Genomic DNA, 19775 nt, shown 5'->3' on the forward strand with positions numbered 1-19775 from the left:
TCTCTGTTTGACTAAAATTTAATTCCACTCATGGTAATTGATTTTTCGAAAACTTCGTATATAATGAAAATAAATTGATACATAACGAATTCATCATTATTTAAAATCATTTGGTATTGAACTTTTGAATAATATGATAACCCAAATAATTTCAATATTAATTTTTTCACATCCCTGAGAAATTTTAATACTTACATTATTGATTCAATTGTCACAAGTATGATTTTTGGTGAATAAATGATTACTAGTACAATTTTTCAATATTTTCTGATTTATTATTTCTGTTTAAGGTCGAATTCGTTTAGTTGAATGTTCAATTTTCATTCCTAGATCTTTTAATGAATTCATATGAAGGAATATTTTATGAAGAGTGTATTGGAAATTGAATTATTGGTTTTTTCTTGAATACTCTGCATACACTTTATTCAAAATAATTTTTCTTCATTCATAGAATTCCAGAAAAACTCACTTGAAATACTGAAAGGATCCCCTTTAAAAGTTTCTTTTACAATGAATGGAATTCCTGTGATTGGAATTGCAGTAACTATGTTTCTTTTATTGGCAGGAAGTTATTTCGTATTTGAAATATATTCTAAAAGGTGCTGTTGAGAATTTGAAGACTATTATTTTCCTCTAGAGGTACACTTACATTAAAGCTTTTTCTATAATAGGAATTTTATATCGATATATATATATCATATTTCAAGTCGTGCAGCATTCCTGTGTATCACCTGTCACGATTCATCATGGAATCAATGTTGTTAATCTGAATCAGTTGTTTTGGATTGATTTTTTCCCAGTCTATTAATAAAGAAAACTTTTGTATATGATCTACATATCCAAATGGACGAGACAAGTGTGCAGTCATCATTAAAGCAATATATTGGATGGTTGGAGACAATATGGATCCCTGGGGAACATCAGCGTATATGGTGAAGGTATTCGAGAGATATCCATCGACGGCCACTTGCGGGAAATGTTCTTCTAGGAATCTGGAGATACATACAAAAAAATGATACGACAAGCCATAGCATCAAAGTTTGGCCAGAACACCCTTATGCCACACACGGTTAAAGGGTTTAGGAATATCAAGCGCAACAGCTCTTGACTCTCCATGTTTCTCGATTACGTCATTCCAAATATGGGTGATATACGTTAATTAAGCAAAATGAACCTGAAATGAAATAATAGTGAAATAAACTACAAGTAAAAATATAACAATTGAATAATTAAAAAAAAAATAAAAATAAAGGAATGAAAAAAGAAAATAAAAAAAAAGTGTAGAGATTCCAAGTCACGTTAGTTCACGTCGTTACGATTGTTAGTATCTACAATCGTCTTCGGGTGATGACTGGACTGATTCCTCCGAGAGATGACTATTTATAGGTCATTCAAATACCCTGCTTTCCAATTTCCGCTTCACTGATTCCGTTGGAGATGACCGTTTTGGCGGGAGTTGGCCATTTTTCGCTGAATGATGGGTTTCCATATGTTGCGTATTTCTACGCTGACCTGGCTGAATACGTTGTTGGACAACATGTATGCGGCTTCCTTGAATTTTCTCCTAAACCAATGTTCTTCTCTGTGCAAGATCTCAGCTTGGGACCACTCGATGTTGTGTTGATGGGTACAAACATGGTCTGCTATTCCTGATTTGCTGGTGTCCCCTCGCTGTGTGTGCTTCTTGTGCTCGGCAATGTGAACATTCAATGGCCTCTTGGTTTCACCAATATAGGATTTTCCGCACTCACAGGGTATCCGGTAAATGCAATTCTTGGAATCGCAGTCCGCGTTCGGTGGCCTGGTTTTCGTGAGGCTGCTACGGATAGTGTTACCGGATCTGAAACAGGTTCTGATGTTGTATTTGAAACCAATTCTTCTTATCCTCTCCGATATAATCCTCTGATGTAGGGAAGTGCAAGCACTGGTTGTGACGGCTTCTCTTCCTTGCGAGGCTACTGCTGTCTTATAGCCAAAGTCTTTTCTACCATCGCTAACTTTCCCAACGTATTGTTCTATATGCAATTTTAATATCTCGTTTCCTCAAAAATAAAGCCACTTTTTCCGTTGGCTGTCCAAAATACGTTAAAGCTCTATAATTTTGATTATCAACCTTATCAATAGGAAAAACGTCTCAAATGGCTTTTACATAGACTTTCTTCTTAAGTATTTTGTTTATTATTTCGGCTTTGAACCCATTCTTAACCGCAATTTGCTTGATGATATTAAGTTCTTTATTGAAATTATCTATTGAAAGAGGAACATGGACTAATCTGTGAATAAAGCTATTACAAGCTTCTATTTTGTGTTGGTAAGGATGGGTAGAATCGTAATGTATAGTAATGTAATATCCGTATAGGACGGTTTGTGATAAATTGAAAAATCCTTCTACTAATTGTTATGTGCAATAAATTGATTGGGTTATCTGCTTCTATTTCAATAGTGTTTTCATGAATTTTGTTAATATCCTTATGAAAAGTATCTAATTGCCTCTTAGTACCTGTAAAACATATCAAAACGTCATCCACATATATGTGCCAACACAAGAAATTCCTAATCAAAGGATGTTCAAAGATCGACTTCTCTAGATTATCCATGAACTTTTCTGCAAGTAAGGGGCTTAATGGATATCTCATAATTGATCCTTTTGAGAAGAAATAAATATTGTTGTTGAATTGAAAATAATTTTGTTTGAGACATAACGACAGAAGGTCAATTATTTTTCGTTTTATGACTGGGTTCACTCTATTTTTATCTAATGATTCTATTACTAAAGTAATAGTATCATCAGGAGGTATGCTGGGAAATAGATTCTGTACATCAAAGGATAGTAATTTTGCGTTGTCTGGTAGAGGTATGTTCTTTAACGAAGAGTTCGAAATTTTACACCTAGAAAATAAAGGTTTGGAAATGAATCATTTGAAAGCAATGGAAATTGATGAACTTAAAAATTCAAACTACTAAAGAATGCCCATTATTGAACTTGTTCTCTTAAAAACCGAAGAAGAATTATTATTGATGAAGATGTGACGTAATATTCTTCAGGTGATCATAATAGAGCAGGTACCTTAGGTAGAGGTTCATGTAATTTTTTGGAGGTAGTCTCAATTATGGTTACCTGTAGCATATAAATATCAATGTAGAAAATAACTTGAAGTATTCAAATCACTTGACAAAGCTACTGTGCTAGCGGAAGATGTTGTGATATATTTTTCAAATAAAGTTTGTAGAAATCAAATCGTGAGATGTAGTTTTTAAAAATTCTAATAAAGATTCTAATAGAGATTGAGTTGATCCAATATCTATTTCAGATATACAAATAAGTTCCAAAAACATAGATGAAACAATTGAAAAGTCATTAGACATTTTTGTTGTATTCGGGGTGGTATTTGATAGTCTATTCTATTACCTATTGTTAGAAAATTACGATTATCTGCCTCAAAGATTACAAGCGGATCATCGATATATATGCCGTTCAGATTTAAACTTTAAATTTCTTTATTTTCATCAGTTGAATTTTTCAGTAAGAAATTTATACCTTTTCACATCGATTTTGGGGTTGAGTTGCTGAATCACGTCTGCTACTATTTATATCTTTTATTAAAGTATTTATTACGTTCTTTAATCTAAGTGATTATCAAACCATGTCTTCGAAATTATACTTTTCGATGGAGGCAAACTTCACACTAGAGTAATAATATAATGATGTTTTTTAGGAACGATGAATATTTTCGATGAGTTGTTTCCGATCCAGAATAGAGGAAAACAAATCATTCCTGTGTGTTACGCCGCCCTACTCATCGCCCACGCATTCGAAATCGTATGTTTCAACGACTTTAGCGTTGATTCCATCTTGTGTTACGGCGACAAGATTTTCACTTTTGTGAAGAGAATGAGGAAGAAACAACTACTGGCAGATTCGCGCAAAAAACTCTCAGAAGATGAGATAGATTGGTTGATACAACACGAAGATTTCGAGTTAAGCGATATACCTAAGAAAATATGCATCTCCAAATTTCTGAATGAAATAACTGTCGAACCGAATGTGGTGGTGGGCGAAGTAAATGCACGGAATTCCGAAAATATCCTTGACGTCAAACGAGGTGTGGAAGAATTTTTCAAGACGCGTAACTATGGGATACTACAAGCGAAAGGTTTGTAAATAATAATGATAATAATAGGTGATAACAGTTTAGTTTTCGACACTGAACGAGGTGACCACAACTCTGTCACCGAGTTGGAACCCGTTCAGCAGAAAGCTCATATAAAAGCCGCAGAGATCACCTCACTTCTGCGGAAACACAAGGATACGCCAGTGCAAGGGGTCTTCTTCAATAACATTGGAGACTTTGGCTTATCAAAGCGCCTGACTTTCGCTTTACTCAGGTCGAGTGGGCTGAAGTCAGAAACTGAGGGGTCCGTCATGACTTGCCAGGTTTGTGTCTGCAACACCTTAGTCTATCGTAGTCGCGTGATGGGTATAGGGGTTCCTGACACAAGGTGCAGGGCCCGCCGCGAGGCGCCCGAGACCATAATGCACTTGCTCTCAGCATGTCCAGCATATGCGGTCTCGGCCTAGATCCATCGACATAACGCGGCACTGAGAGTGCTATATTACCTTGTGGTGTTTTTATATGGCTTAGCTTGCGTAAGTTATATGGATTTGTTACCTGTTTTTCCACCTGAGGGTGGAAAAACAGGTAACAAATCCATAAGTAGTTTCATGCCTGATGATTTGTTTCCATTGTCCAAAATCAACTCATGGGATTGAAAACACAAAAATAGGGGGGAAGTCTCAGTATGGTGTGTCCATACTTTTCAGCACTACTCTCAAGGGCATATATTTTTCGAATGTTTTTGGCTGTAAAACTTCAAGTAGTTGGTTTTTGATATAGTAATCTTCAAAATAAAAATTTTTATCCATTGAAAAACTTTGTATTCCATCTTTTCTCGAGTTTTTATTCGGTACTTTGATGAACTGTCGCGAATGATAGGAAGCTTTGTCAAGAACTATTACACTATTCGCATCCAAATTTGAGATCAATGTGTTTTCAAACCATTCCTCGAAAATATTAGCTTCCATATTCTTATGAAAGTCAACATTGCAGTCCTCAAGTTTTTTTCGACATAATTTAAAAGCATACGAAACCCATCCTTCACTTCCTCCGCAATGCACAATGATCAGTCGCGATCCTTTGTGTGCAGGCATATTGGCCGCCCACATTTTCGAACCATCGGTCCACTCATTCGTAACTATGTCGTGAGTGTCATACCAAGTTTCGTCCAAGTTCTTCTCTATAGTTATTTGTTCTGAGTATTTGTTACGCAATTTCACTATTCTTCTGCTTTCCATAATGGCTTGACGTTTGTTTATTATTTTAAATCTAAATCCTAGTTTCTTTATCCAGTTCTAAAGAGTTTTGTCACATCAGTCCACATTATGGCCGGAAGTATTCAATTACTTTCTTATGATTTCAGTTGTAGAAATCTCATTGCTTTTATAACAGTAGTATGTTGTTTTTTCCAATAATTTCATTGGATAAATATCTAAATCTAAAGGTTTCGGTAATCCTGTATCCATCGCGTCTCGTATTCATAAGTTTTGTTTTTGACTATTTTAGTTGCTTTTGAGAAAGGAATTTCGGTCCAATTTGATGCTACTTGTGATATTTTGTTTCCCTCGAAACCAAACTTGAGATGTAGATTCTCATATACATTGAAACATACTCTCTGTGTTTCAATATTTAAATGCATCCAAATCTCATTTATTGGTATCTCTTTGTCGCATTGTTCTTCACCACTATTGGTTCTCCATCGCTATTGGAATCACAACACTGGAAAAAGTATGTTTCGTTATCACAGTCGTTAATACTATTAGTACTCGTCCAAGGACACCACATTTTGAATAGATAACAAAAATTTCAAGTAATAATAACTGTACTAATATCGATTTTCAACACTCATATCGTGATCAGTTCCTGAACTGAACACGACGGCGATAACCATCCCGCGTTCCTCGATTTCTTTTCGTCACTGTAACATGAATCCAAATTCAATTTCATGACTCTTCAGCCAATCATAAAACTCGATTAGTAACGCCAATACGAACCGCCAATTCTACAGTCCACGTCGACAAGTTCGCAGCCGGTTCATTTGCGAGTGCCACCAACTTTAACAATATCGTTCACTTCGACTATACCAACTAATTTTATCACATGTCGTATATTTCAAATTCGCAATTTCAGATTTGTCGGTAGCAATTTGGCGAGGTCGAAAAATGTATTACATGTGTGATGCTCTGAACCGAGGACCTAATGGTATTATTTCTCCGAATGGAACCGCTTGTATAACTAGGTATCTGGATCTAGAAAAACTGGCGAATACCTTCTTAGCAAATATATCCAGATATGGAAGTAATACTTTTTATATCCACAACGTGAATATGGTTATAGATATGTGCCCTCGAGAAAGGGAACCGAAGGTTATTATAGAACCACCGAAGACTGTACGTCCTGGAGGGTTTCAAGATGTCATTCCAGGTGAGAGAATTATAATAGAGTAAGATATAAAGTCAGAATTTCGTGACATTTCGATTTCTTGTGACTTTTTCCTGTATCGGTTTCTTGTCAAAATTTGAAATTTTGTAAATGATTGAGGTCATTTTTTGTGTAGATCTCGGTTTCTCCTTCAAAATTTTGATATTTCGTGGGCAAACAAATCAACTTAACCACAACTCAACCACAAATAATACTCTGGAACGAATAAACCGCAAGTTAATGCTATATTTTCAGGAAGCTATTAGATACTTTTTTGTACAGAAATACAAAATGATTATCAGCCTTATAACTTATGCGTTCTATATCGGAATATTTAAATCCATTCAATAACTTTTGGCAATTTTTCTTAGGACAAATTACAGGCACTACAGAGAAATCCTCAAGACGCTCTAAGAGCGGTGCCTGTGCAAATGTAGTGATTCACATTGGATTTGAATCGCTGAAGATCAATATCCATTTGGCAAAACGTTCTTCTCATGAACACATATCTCCAAATGAAAGAATTATCAAACAGTGAAGTTCGAAGTGTACTGTAAGCTCGTCGTGTATTTCTGAAATATAGCGCTCTTGGTAGAATTTAAAGTGCCAAGTCATTTGAATACTTCCCGAGAAAGTATCTATTAAAGAGAGACAAATAAATCTCCAATCTTTCTTCGATGTTCCAGACTATCAAGGTTGCGTACAGTTTTCTGGTTCAGAACACTGATCGAAGCTTTTGAGAAGCAGCCTTTGCAATTTCAGCGACATGATTGTGCCAAGACATGTTAGTGTTCATTTTAACCCTCAACAAACTCATCGAAGCAGAAAGCGGAATTGTCTGTCCTGACATTATTGTATTCGGTTCGGAAACATTTATCTTTCTGGAGAAAACCGTTGCTTGGGTTTTCGTGGCATTGAATTAAACCTGATTACTTTCACCCCAATTCGAAATACCTCCAGATTGATCAGATTCTCATTCAGATATACAACCTCCTGCTACCGGTGAAGATGTGGATCTGCAGTCGATGTCCTGAAATCCAAATGGAATGACGAGACAAGAAATATCAAGCGCAAAAGCTCTTAACTCTCCATGTTTCTCGATTGCGTTATTCCAAATATGGATGACATACGATAGAAGGTCGCCTGCTGATCTTTGTTTCCGAAAGCTTCATTGATGATCCCAACTACTATTATTATTGCTTTTACTGTTTCACTCACAAATATCGTCTTGAGGCTGAAACTTATTTTCAATTTCATATTCATGACCCCCTGAAAATGTACCAAAGACTCACGTTCTGTAAGTTATCGGAATTTCTCAAAATATCTTTGATTATTTTTTCAGACTAAAAAACTAGTTGTTTGTGTCTGCATTTCTTGGCCCTTGCTTTCTTTTGAAACCTCAGAGGCCAGTAATAATTTTTTGGTGGGTAACGTCTGTTTTTCCAATAAACTTAATTTCAACTTTCCTTGTTGTTATCAATAGGTATATACTAGAGTGAAAGTATACCCTGTTGAATATAAATAGAGACCAGCTTCAAAGTTAGGGATTAGTTTTTTCATCTGCTCAAGACGCCAACTGGGTTGGTGAATCGCACGTCGAGAAGGGTATTGCATTTCTGGAGATTGGAAAAAGTGCTTGTTTTATTTCACGTCTGAGATTTCAGTTTTATCTTTTATTAGTGTTAATTGGTCTCGATTCTTACAGCGTGATGTTTATGGAAAACGCAACGCAGGTTTTTTCTGAAAATTCCACACTTGTCATTTTCAATTAATCAAAATACGTTATTTTGACAAATCACCATGGGAAAGGAGGTATTTTAGTGGAAATATTTTTCTCGTGGGATACCCAACAGCGAATTATACTGGAAATTTTTTGACGTTTAGAATAACAGACCATTTTTGACAGATTGGTTTTTATTTGTTCACATAATATTATTAAGTTTTGATACATTTCAGTTACAAAGCTAAGATGTTTTCTATATTCTTCGGACACCTCATCTCTTCTAAATGGTGAAAATGCAGGACTTTAGATGTTTTCAATTAACTGTCTAATACAATAAATAAATAATAATCTATATAATAAATGTCTAATAAAATATATATAATATTTAGACGCTAATTACTTTATTCACCTTTTTCTCATTCAGTACTCTCAATTTTGCATAGTTTAGATGCAAATATTCGTAGACAATTCAGAATAAATTTTCTTTCTTCAAGTTGAAGCCACAATTCTTTATTAATGCGAGTCATGGTACGATGATAGATATAATTACATCAGATAATTTCACGCATATTTTGCATATAGTATGATTTTCAAATCGATTCATTTTTTAAACAAAGAATTTTATTCATTTTACTGGCTGTGCAATATTCTTTATTGCAACGAAACACGAGTTTTTTTGATATTTTGAAGTGTCAAAATACAATGATCACAGCCTCCTATTATTGATGCTTGCTGATGCTGGTTATGAATTCCATACCATTAAAGTGCGCATAACCCACATTAATAAAAACGCAAAAAAACAATTTTCTACCACTTATAGTTATTCAAAACTTATGTAAAATTGAAATCTTGAAATGGTATTCCCATGCAAGTACAATGAGTAGAAATTACCAATTTGAAGGCCTAAATGATTGCTGCCTAAATGATTGCTGCCAAAATTTTAAAAATATTTGATTTTCCACCACAATTCGGTGTAGAATTTTCTTATCGAATACCACGCGAGGTCAAATTAAAATGCGTAAATTTTTTCTTGCTCAGAAAATTTTCAAAATATTTGTGAGCTCGAAAAAATTTCCGGAAATAATTTAATCTCTAGTGGTAATACCAGTGAAAATTTTACAACACCTTGAGGCCGGGACATGACTTACACCCTTCAGATCCGACTCCCATCATACAGTCGGACGAGTGTCTGAGAGGGAGATGGTACTTAAGTCCGAATAGAGTAGTTCATATCGTTCCGATACGTGGCCAACTCCGCTCCCACCCGACTCCGATCCTGCATTCGATCATGATCCGATAGTGCGGCCTATTTGTTCTCCAGCTGCGGGACGGTTATCGCTTGAAGTTTGTATGATATTTGAGTTTTTTGTTTTCTTCAAAATTCAGAAAATGGTATTAAAACCGGAGGAGCTTATTGAACAAGTGAGAAAATATCCAGTTCTATATGACCAGACTGAAGAGCTGTACCGCTGTTCTCATTGAGAGCTCTCCGATTTTCCTCATCTTTTTCTTCCAAACAGAGTGCCTAAACGGCTAAATCGCAATTGCTAAAATTCTTGAACATTTTGCTTAGAGGACCTTCCTAGATATTGTTTGAATCGACACTGGCGAGAGTGGCAAGTGTATCAAGCCTGAGTGGTAAATCGGACCGATCCACTTTTGGGGCAAAATCATACCGGAGTCGGATTGGAGAGGTGTATGAAAAAGTGTGTCCCAGCCTTTAGTTGTTCGATCAGCAGTGCGACATTGCCGCTTCTATCAGAAATTTCTAGTTCTTTTCAGAATCGCCATTTTATTTCAAATTTTTTTCGTTAATAATATACCTATCTCTATCTTCGAGATACAAAATAATTTGTAATAAATGATCAAAAACATAGCCCTTATTGAACTTAGCTGAGTTAGTACTCTCAATTCATAAGAAGTTTATATATCGACAGTAGTTTGGACAAACTCAATGTATGTAACTTATACAAAGAATCATACAGGGCCTGCAAAAATAATATTAGTTTCGTTGAGCATGAAGTGAACAGTAGTTCGTTATTCCATTTGAAACCCCCTGTATATTAGTCGCTGAGCTGAAAGTTGAAAACACATGCTTCCAGGTGACATATTATGTCCATATACTTAAATCATCTAATTTTCTTGAATTTCAACTCTAGACGCGTAATATACAGGCATACATTTCGACACACTGCAAACTATAGTCGAGATGGTCGTTGTTGAAAAGCAGAGAGTGTTGATTAAAATGGAAGAATGAAGATCGTTCATAATAAAGTGGTCTTAGAATTTCTTAAACATCCAAACGGGAAGGGAGTCGCTGAAATATATTAGCCATATTGTATCGATGCATATCATTGAGTCGAATTTTCACTACGTCGAAAGCCGCCCCTTCCCCTTACGTCACCGAAATACGAAAGTTGTCGAAATTCGAGATCATTTTACATGGCAGAAATTTGACGTAATGAGAATTCGACGTTGTAGGATTTTGACGTAGTAGGATATTCCTCACATATACACTGATTTCGAAGCGCTGCTCAATTTTATATCTGCTCTATCAATCAATTGGGTATTTTTTGATCACTTACTATTCATTCAATTTTTTCCGTACGAATTGAAGTGCAGCGCAGCTATTCTACCCATAATTATAACACTCGAGTGCTTCCAGTTTCAGGTTGCCGTGGAAATATCAAGCTTATGACAATTTGCTGACTTTTATAAATGATTTTCTAATACTAATTTTTATTATTTTTTTGGAAAACTTTCAAAGAAAAATGAAAAAGTAACTACAGAAAGTAGATTAGAAAGCCATAAAGCTTTTTCCCAAAAAAAAAATGATCTTACCCAAAAATCTTTCCGTTTGAATTTATTGAAAGTAGTCCAGAAATCATCCTTACTCAAAATGATATTCTGATGGGACATATACAGAGACAATGTAAATCATCAGAAGAATTTGCAGCAAATTCAACCAAATTGTCCTTAATTATAGCCAATGAATGAGAAGCATTCTGATAGGTAACGAAATAATTTCGTCAACTATGGCTCAAAGTTAAAAGTGGTCTCCAACATTACCAAAACTTATTTATACTTCAAAAGAGGACAATTTTGTTAAGTTGTTAACAAAATTCGTAGTACACTGAAAGATTTTGTTGTATCATACATCCAAATGTTTTTTGTATATTGACAATACTGGCTTTTTTAGTTACAATGATACACTGAATGCTGGGAGATATATCCATACTAAGGACGTGTTTTAACGATTTTTGCGAAATCAAGGAATCTTTACGAAATGTTTGATGATCGTTAGTTTGGGTGTTAGGTTCCATCTGATTGACCACCGAGATGACCCGATCTCACGACGCTTGACTTTTCATGGGATGTTTTAAACGAGAAGGTATACAATTCTTCGATACCCACCAGAGAACAACTACGACGACGAATATGGCGGTTTAATGTAGATCTGGATCTAGCATGAATTCTTAAAAATATATGTTTTTCCAAAGTGAATGAAGTGGCTATAGGGACACGATATGTCATCTGAATACAGTTTTGTCTATTTTCCAATTCATTTCCCCCTTACAGTTGTTGAACTTAGGGGGTTCTGCCCTAGGCTTTTTGCATTCACCTGAAAGGTGTCTGCCGGCGCATTGACGCAGATGGGGATGGCCAAGCAGTTCCTCTGGCTATGTCCAAACCGCTGACATCGGTGACACTGTCCGACCAGTGTCCTCTGATGTTGGGGCTCAACCTTGATTTTAACGTTGAGTAGCTCCCGTTCGTCATAGATGTTTTTCTGATTTTGGCTCACTTGAACCAAAACCAGAGGAAGCGGGCGGTTTCCACGCATCATTCTCGACACCGATGTGGGTTGGAAGCCTTTCTCCACCAAGGCGTCCTCGATGTCCGCGGTCTCCAGGTGTTCTGGGACTCCTCTGAAGACGGCTCTGAGTTGCCTGTCTTCAGGTAAGGTGTATGTATGGTGAGGGATTTTTTCCCTCACCAGGAGTTTGGACATATTCCTATAGTCCTCGATCGTCGAAGGCTGAACCTTGATGCCGTCGGCCAGGTTCACCGCTTTAGTGTAGTTCACCTTGTGGAAGGTGGCTAGCTCAGTGAATTGAACCCACTTGTCCTTCTGACGAACGACAATCGGGGGAACGCGAGTTCTCTTGGCGCTTTGGGGCGCTCCGGAACGCGGGGGGGGGTTGGGGGATGTTTCCCAAATCGTTGAGATTTTCAACCTGTCTTTTTGGGCCACCCTGTATGGTGGTGAAAGAGTTTTCAGACTTGTTGTCGAAGTCGTCAACTGACATTTCCTGTTCTCCGTCTATGGAGGATTCGGTGGTCGATATCTCCGACTACGAGGTACTGTGTTTGGCTTCTTTCCGAAGCTTAGTTTTCTTCATTAGGCTTTTCGGCTTTGCTCCGGTGTTTTCAGCAACACTTGGAGGAGCCTGCTTGGGAGGAAGAGAAGGAAACTCCTCTGGAAGGCGACGCTTTTTGTTAGCCGGTTCTTGCGGCTTTGTCTTGACCTTGTCTACTTTGGCGTCTGGCTGCGTAGAGGAGGTGGTGTTCACAGAAGCACTTTCGGGGGAAGTGTTCTGTGGCGGGCGCTCGAGAAGCTCTCTGACTCCTGGTGGGGGGACAGAGGGCGTCTGAACTACCGCCCCAGGGCTGCCTCTTAACAGCTCTGTTGGACTCAGGCCCAGGCGGTCAACTAATAAACCCATAAGGGTAATTACTTCACCCCTGTCCCTGGGCATCAGGCTGTCAAGCAGTTCCTCCATATTGCTGTGACTTTATCGAAGTATTGAACTACCAGAAGCTTTGAGCACCAGGAAAGTAACGGAAATGAAATATCTAAACGTACTCACCAGAAACGTTTTCGCCTGCACAGCACAACACAACGCACGAACTACACCGAGCCAGAAACACTACAGCACGGCTGATCATTCACTGAGAAATTGCCAAAAAACACACTAAATCGCTGCGACACGTCTGCACTCTTCGGTGGTCAGCAATCGAATATCAATGTATGTATAATGTATGTCATGTCAATGTATGTCAAGAAAGTGCATAGTGCACTTCTTCCAATTTATGGGCAGTTTCGTCGGCCTACTGTGGGAGCTATTCGGAAGTTTGTGATTAAATTTCGAACCCAGTTTACATTATTGGGTATTAAACCACCAACACGCATACGTAGAGTGAGGACCGAAAAAAATATTGTGGCTGTATTCGCCAGTGTTCATGATGACCGTGAAATGTTGATTCGCCGCCATTCGCACCAAATGGGCCTCTGTTACTCCACTACGTGGAAAAGGATTCGGGTGTAAAACATTCTAAGATACAGCTGGTGCAAGAATTGAAGCCACACGACTTCCCACAACGTCGAACATTTGGTGAATGGGCGCTGGCAAAGTTGGAGGAAGATCCACATTTATATCGAAAAATTGTGTTCAGCGATGAGGCTCATTTCTGGTTGAATGGATACGTTAACAAGCAAAATTGCCGCGTCTGTAGTGAAGACCAGCCACAAGCACAAGCTACCGATGCATTCCTAAAAAGTCACTGTTTGGTGAGGATTATGGGTCGGTGGCACCATCGGGCCCTACTTCTTCAAAGACGACAATGGCCGGAGTGTTACTGTGAATGGCGAGCGCAACCGTGTGATGATTGACGACTTTTGTTGCCTAAAATGAAAGAATGACATGTGGTTTCAATAAAACGGGTCACATGCCACATGTCACGCGAAATAATGGCCCAACTAAGAGCCGCCTTCGGTGAACAGTTTATTTCACGATTGGGGTCCGTCAATTGGCCGCCTAGATCGTGTGATTTAACGCCTTTGGATTATTTCTTGTGGAATCATGTTAAGGCTCATGTCTACAGGAATGAACCAGCAACGACTGCCGCTCTGGAAGCCAATATTGAAGCATTTATACCGGTCGATATGTTAGAGAGAGTGTGCCAAAATTGGACCTAGCGCATGGGCCATCTAAAGCGGAACCGCGGACAATATTTGCATGAAATCATCTTCAAACATTGAATTATATTGATTGTTCTATCGATTCCAATAAAGATTTTATAATTTTTTTCAAATTTTTTGTGTTATTTTGAAAATCAAATCCTATACCTCTCAAAAAGTCACCCGTTACATAAATTGAACTTCGAATTGCTCCCGCACCCATTATATTCGCCAGATTTGGGTCCCAGCTACTACTGGTTGTTCGCAGACCTCAAAAAAATGCTCACTGAAACTATTTTGAGGCAAAAGATAAATCGTTCAACAAAAGTATCATTGAAATGTTAGAGCGACGCTGAAATGATTGTATGGCTCTTGATGGCGATTACGTTTTCTTTATTAGACCTGGGACTTTTCCGCCCAGGTGTTATATCATGTTACAAACTTTTTTGTCAAGAATTGTTGATATTTCTTGGGATTGATAAGCTTATCATTATTTTCGATTATTACAGTAGTTTTCAGTTTGACCGCTATACTTTCTTTTAATTGTTTTTATGCATTCAATATACTCACCAATTAACCTAAAATTACGGTTTTCAGGCAAGTGCATTCTCAAGGGTACAATAAGTCAAGATGATCCAAAGTTCGGTAAAGAACCAGGCGTCATGAGCTCTCCAATTGCCTTCATTGCTCTTACTATGACTCTCCTACACAAGACTAATACTTGGTCAAAGCTTATGATTGACAATATCATAGAAGTTGGCGCAGACCTCTATGACGAGTCCATCGACAACCTCGGTTACGACTTCAATCCTTGGGAAGAGAAACTAGACATTTATCGAGTCAATAACGATTACAAAATCGGAGTGCTCAAAGCCAATTGTGAGTTGAGAACGACGGATCAGAAAGGCATCATAGACAGCAAGGAATACTCAGTGCTGAACCTCCGACGTGGTATGTGAAATGATTCAACTCTTTGGTCCATTATACAGGGAAACCCAAATTCATTGGTTTTATAGAGGCTATTATGAATACGGTCTATGATTTTTTCATGAATGGAACACTCTGTATATTTTAACGTTTTTGTATACCAAGCTAAATTCATAGCCGCTTTCATTATTATCATTAACATATGAATCTGAACTATTATTGCCAGACATTGTTTCTTCAACGCGATGAAAATTTACGCATCATTGACGTATTTCAAATGGAACACCCTATATATTGTTGCATTTTCAAAATCATTTCATTTTGAATAAAATTTGTTAAAATACTCCTATACTTTTCAATTACAGATTAAAAGATGTTCATCGAATATTTTTCACTATGTTATGGTAACGGGAAAACTAGTTAATACGTTTAAATTTTTCATTTTTCAAACCAGCACTGAAAACTTGAATATTTATGAAATTATTCTCATCTTGCCCTACTCTAGATGACTATGTTAAAGAGTCTTTCACTTTTCCATAAGAGCTATTTTTTTTCACTGAATTATCTGCAAGTTATGCTGATATTTTTGCATTTTTTCTCATATAAAATAAACTAAGAATGGGCTTGTTTCATGCTATTGAAAATGATAGGTACTGGTTTGCTTAGAAACTGATCGAGTTAGGAGTATATTATACTTATCGAGCCTAATCGGTCCCAATACCTGTTTATATTTGCAGAAAAAAAAATCGAGAAGCAAGAGTTTAAATTAGCCGCGTGTCTATCGATCAATAAATTTGATCGTGTCTACAGCGATGTTGCCAAGTGTCAATTATTTTAACAAAAATACGAAGTTATGAAATATTGGAAAAAGTACATTTTCTCTTACATTCAAGAGAGATAGCTGACTGGCAATATGGCAAATATATAACGTTGAATTCCTTATTTTTGTTGGGTGACGAAAATGCATAATTGAATTATTTTATTAAGGTTCATACGCCTGCGAGAACCATTTAAAAATATAGCTCGTTAAATTCTTTTTAAAAGTATGGTTTTCGAGTATATTTCATTTCATGTGTATAATTTTTTCATGAATTTAAACGTTAACGGGTTCCTACATACTTACATTATTAAAATTTCTGTGATATCAACATAAAAATGTCTGCAGCCGGAGATATTTCAAAAATAACGTTTTTATTACGTTTTGTATTGTTTCCCATGTATAATTAATTCTCCCTTCCAATGCATTTCTTACACTTTCTTCATAGATTTAGTGGTCGGAAGTGAGTGTGACTTTACTTTTAATCACGAATGAATCAGAAACTGTTTATACGCTCCGTGAATTTTACAATTTGGCAATGTTCATTATTTGTATTGTTCCCATTGGTCAATCGAACAAGAAGCGGGACTAGGCCCGTGACGTCACAGGCCTAGAAAATCCGATTTTTGATAATTAATTACGGGAAAACAACGCTATTTAGAGACCTGAAACAAAGTACACTATTTTTCAATTCGAAATTACTACCAAATGAACTGTAAATCAAAAATCATGAAACAAGTCCAGTATCCTCATTGGAATGATCATTCATATTTATCACAAACTTTCAAAATATCGAATGTAAAAAAAAATAAAAGTTGCTCATAATTCACTGTAGCTTGCAAAAATGTTGAGACAAAGTTGATGTGAAAAACGTTATAACTGGCAACACCGCATTACTAAAAACAGTTCAGAATTATAAACTGTTTTCATTGAAATCCACGACCTAATTTTCAGATCTTCATGTCATTTCAATCTCCATATATAAGTCTATTGGTTTCCCTCTATGTATCTGATTATTGAAAAGAAATATTTATGTGTAGGTACACTTCACAAATATTATCATAATGTTTGGATTGTTACCATATATACAAGTAAAAGAAATCAAGTCATTTTCAAATGGATCACCCCATATATCGTATGATTTCTATTTACACTTTCGTGAAGGATATCTCGTACATAATTTGTCACCAATTTATAGATATTGTTTCTTTCTCTTTTTATTATCATCAAACTAATCCGTAAACTAGAAAATTCAGTACGTACGGTTTATTCTCATCTCCAATTGTTGTTAACCGACTCAAAACTCAACTTTTTTCCACGACTGCTATGAAAACACCAATAAACAACACTGTTGCGTCAATGTGCCTATATTCATTGGATTAACGTACTATCTAATCGTATACGACTATTGAATTCTTAGGGACGCGACGGTCAATGCACAGACAATTTTGCTTGCTATAAAACAGGAAAAATGTAATAGATTTCAATTATTTCAAGTATTGATTATGGTACAAAGCTCATACACACTAAACATACACACGGAAAATAAGTCCTGAAAGTAATTCATTTCATACACCTTTGTGGAAAGTTTTCGCACGATTCAGACTGTATGAAAAAATTCATTCCAGAATAAAATTTTCACAAAGATGTGTATGTAGATTATACAAAGAAGTAGATTAGGTCAGGTTAAGTCCAAAGTGAGTGGGTCTATTCGACCCTCCACCGCAACCCGCAAGGGTTTATTGTGGCTCCCACTATTCACACTCGACCAAATAAACACAGCTTCTCAACGAAGCCGATTAGTTTGTATGGTGAGTGGTCTTTCAGGTCATATGGTAAGAGTACGGCTCTGCCGAACTATAAAAAACTGATTCTGTCCCCTGAGGGGCAGGCAAAATGTATGTGCTCTGCTGTTTCATCATTTTCCAAACAGAGGCGACACACACTGTCTTCCGACAGTCCGAGTTTCTGCACAGATGATTCGAATGACAGTGACTTGTAAGAAGGCCTGTTAGACATCTCGTAGTTCATCCCTACTGTAGTCCAAAAACTGTTTGGTACCAAGCTTTGTAGGGTGAAAAATGTTCGCAGCATGATCAAAATATTGGGCAGAGTTTTCCAGCTTATATTTTACAATAACCTTCAAAAATTCAAGTGAGTCTGCATTGATTAATTTATTTTCGTTGTCTGTAGTAGCAATAAAAATCCCCAGTCGAAGTTGTTCTAGCTTGAAATCCTGCTAGTCAATTTCAACAGATGCGTCACGTCGTCTAGATTACAGTTAGTGCTGTCTGAATTGTCAAAGCATCACGTACTTTTTTAAAGGGACATAATAAACAATATTGAACTTAATATATATGTAATAGAAGTCATTCTTGCTGATTATAAGTCATAAACAATCCAAGCACAAAATAAAATACGGGAAATCCCCGCAAGTCAGTAAAGACGGTGTTACCATTCGCTACAAAAAATCATTCAAAGAAAGGGGATTCCCCGATTTCACAGAATGAGTAATGAAAAATTCCGTGCTCTTTCCAATCGGTCCGAATTTATAGTTGCAATAAAATATAAAATAGTTCAAATATTTACAAAATATATTTTATTATTCACTGTGAAACTTTGCCGGCCCCTGAAAAGTGCCGCCCGAGGCGGGCCGCACCTCCCGCCCCCACTACACTACGCCACTGGTACTAGTATTTTCGAGCTCAATCCCATTGAGCTCGAAACAACTACTTTCTTATTTACATTGAATCACACGGAAAAAAATATTTTCAAAACAACTACTTCATTAATAACATTGAATTATATAAGAAAAATACGTTTTCCTATTCAGCTTGTATTTCAAAAATACGTTATGGAATTGAATCATTATTTTCATTGCATAGAAAATGTAAACCAATAGTGAATTGGAGAGTAGGTATTTACTCCTCCTGAAATTGAATTTCTATAATTCGATATATAATTTGATTCAGATCATCAAATATAGAATCAAATAAAGCCGTTATTTAGATGACTTAGATTTACTTCAAATTCAACATCGTTAAAAATAACGATTACTTTATAATCTGTTTTTTTCTGTTTTTTTTTGGATTCTTTAAAAAAGAATATATTAGTTATAATGAATTTGTGATCAGTCAGCGCTTGATCTGTCATTGAAAATTCACTTTGTTTATCCGAATTAGTAGCAATTTTTCCATTGCAAATTTTCAGATTATTTCAATAGCATACATCACTTTGAAAATCAATCTCAGCGTTCATGAAAAATGAGAAATAAAACTTTCCTACCATGTAGTAACAACTACATCTATCAATTTATAGTCACAGGCTGCGAGCACAAAAATCGCAAGGGCCGAGCGATGGCGACCGCGGGGCGGCACGGTGCGGGACAATGAGGAGAAGTACCTTGCGTGGGCACGAAACTTTGGTCGGTCAGTCGTGCTGGAGTAGAGTACCGACAGCCATCCTCAGTTCAAGGCAGCTGCAAATCTCTGCGGGTGGCTTCATTTCGCACGAACCACAATCATCTGTATTAGCTTATTTTGTACTCTCTCCAGAATGGAGATGATATATAGACGGAGACGGTTGTCCCCAGATGCCTAAATCATACTTGATGACATGCTTGAACATCGTTTTGTAGATCGTAAGCTTATTTTTGAAGATCAGTTTAGACCCTCGATCTTTGCCTTCACGGTTGTGATGTGCGGGTTCCAGGTGAGCCGAGGTACTTTACCCGCGCTTGCCAGTCAATCTCCCTTCCAGATATTCTCACTTTTCTGGCCGGAGAAGACATCGTTTTTCCCATGGTTATCG

General features: G+C 36.8%; 1 protein-coding gene across 1 annotated transcript in view; it reads left to right on the forward strand.

Moving 5' to 3' along the window:
• LOC111510012 (uncharacterized) overlaps positions 1 to 19775 on the forward strand; it is an 88764-nt gene that overhangs the window by 64228 nt on the left and 4761 nt on the right. The window contains exons 15-17 of the mRNA XM_074183584.1: positions 3717 to 4154; positions 6246 to 6539; positions 14819 to 15172. Of these exons, the coding sequence (XP_074039685.1) occupies positions 3717 to 4154; positions 6246 to 6539; positions 14819 to 15172 (1086 nt within the window). The remainder of the gene's footprint in view (positions 1 to 3716; positions 4155 to 6245; positions 6540 to 14818; positions 15173 to 19775) is intronic.

The sequence above is a fragment of the Leptinotarsa decemlineata genome, unplaced genomic scaffold (genome assembly GCF_025532065.1).
Source record: "Leptinotarsa decemlineata unplaced genomic scaffold, Ldec_3_MD MMD2_tig00026340_RagTag_RagTag, whole genome shotgun sequence".
Lineage (NCBI taxonomy): Eukaryota > Metazoa > Arthropoda > Insecta > Coleoptera > Chrysomelidae > Leptinotarsa > Leptinotarsa decemlineata.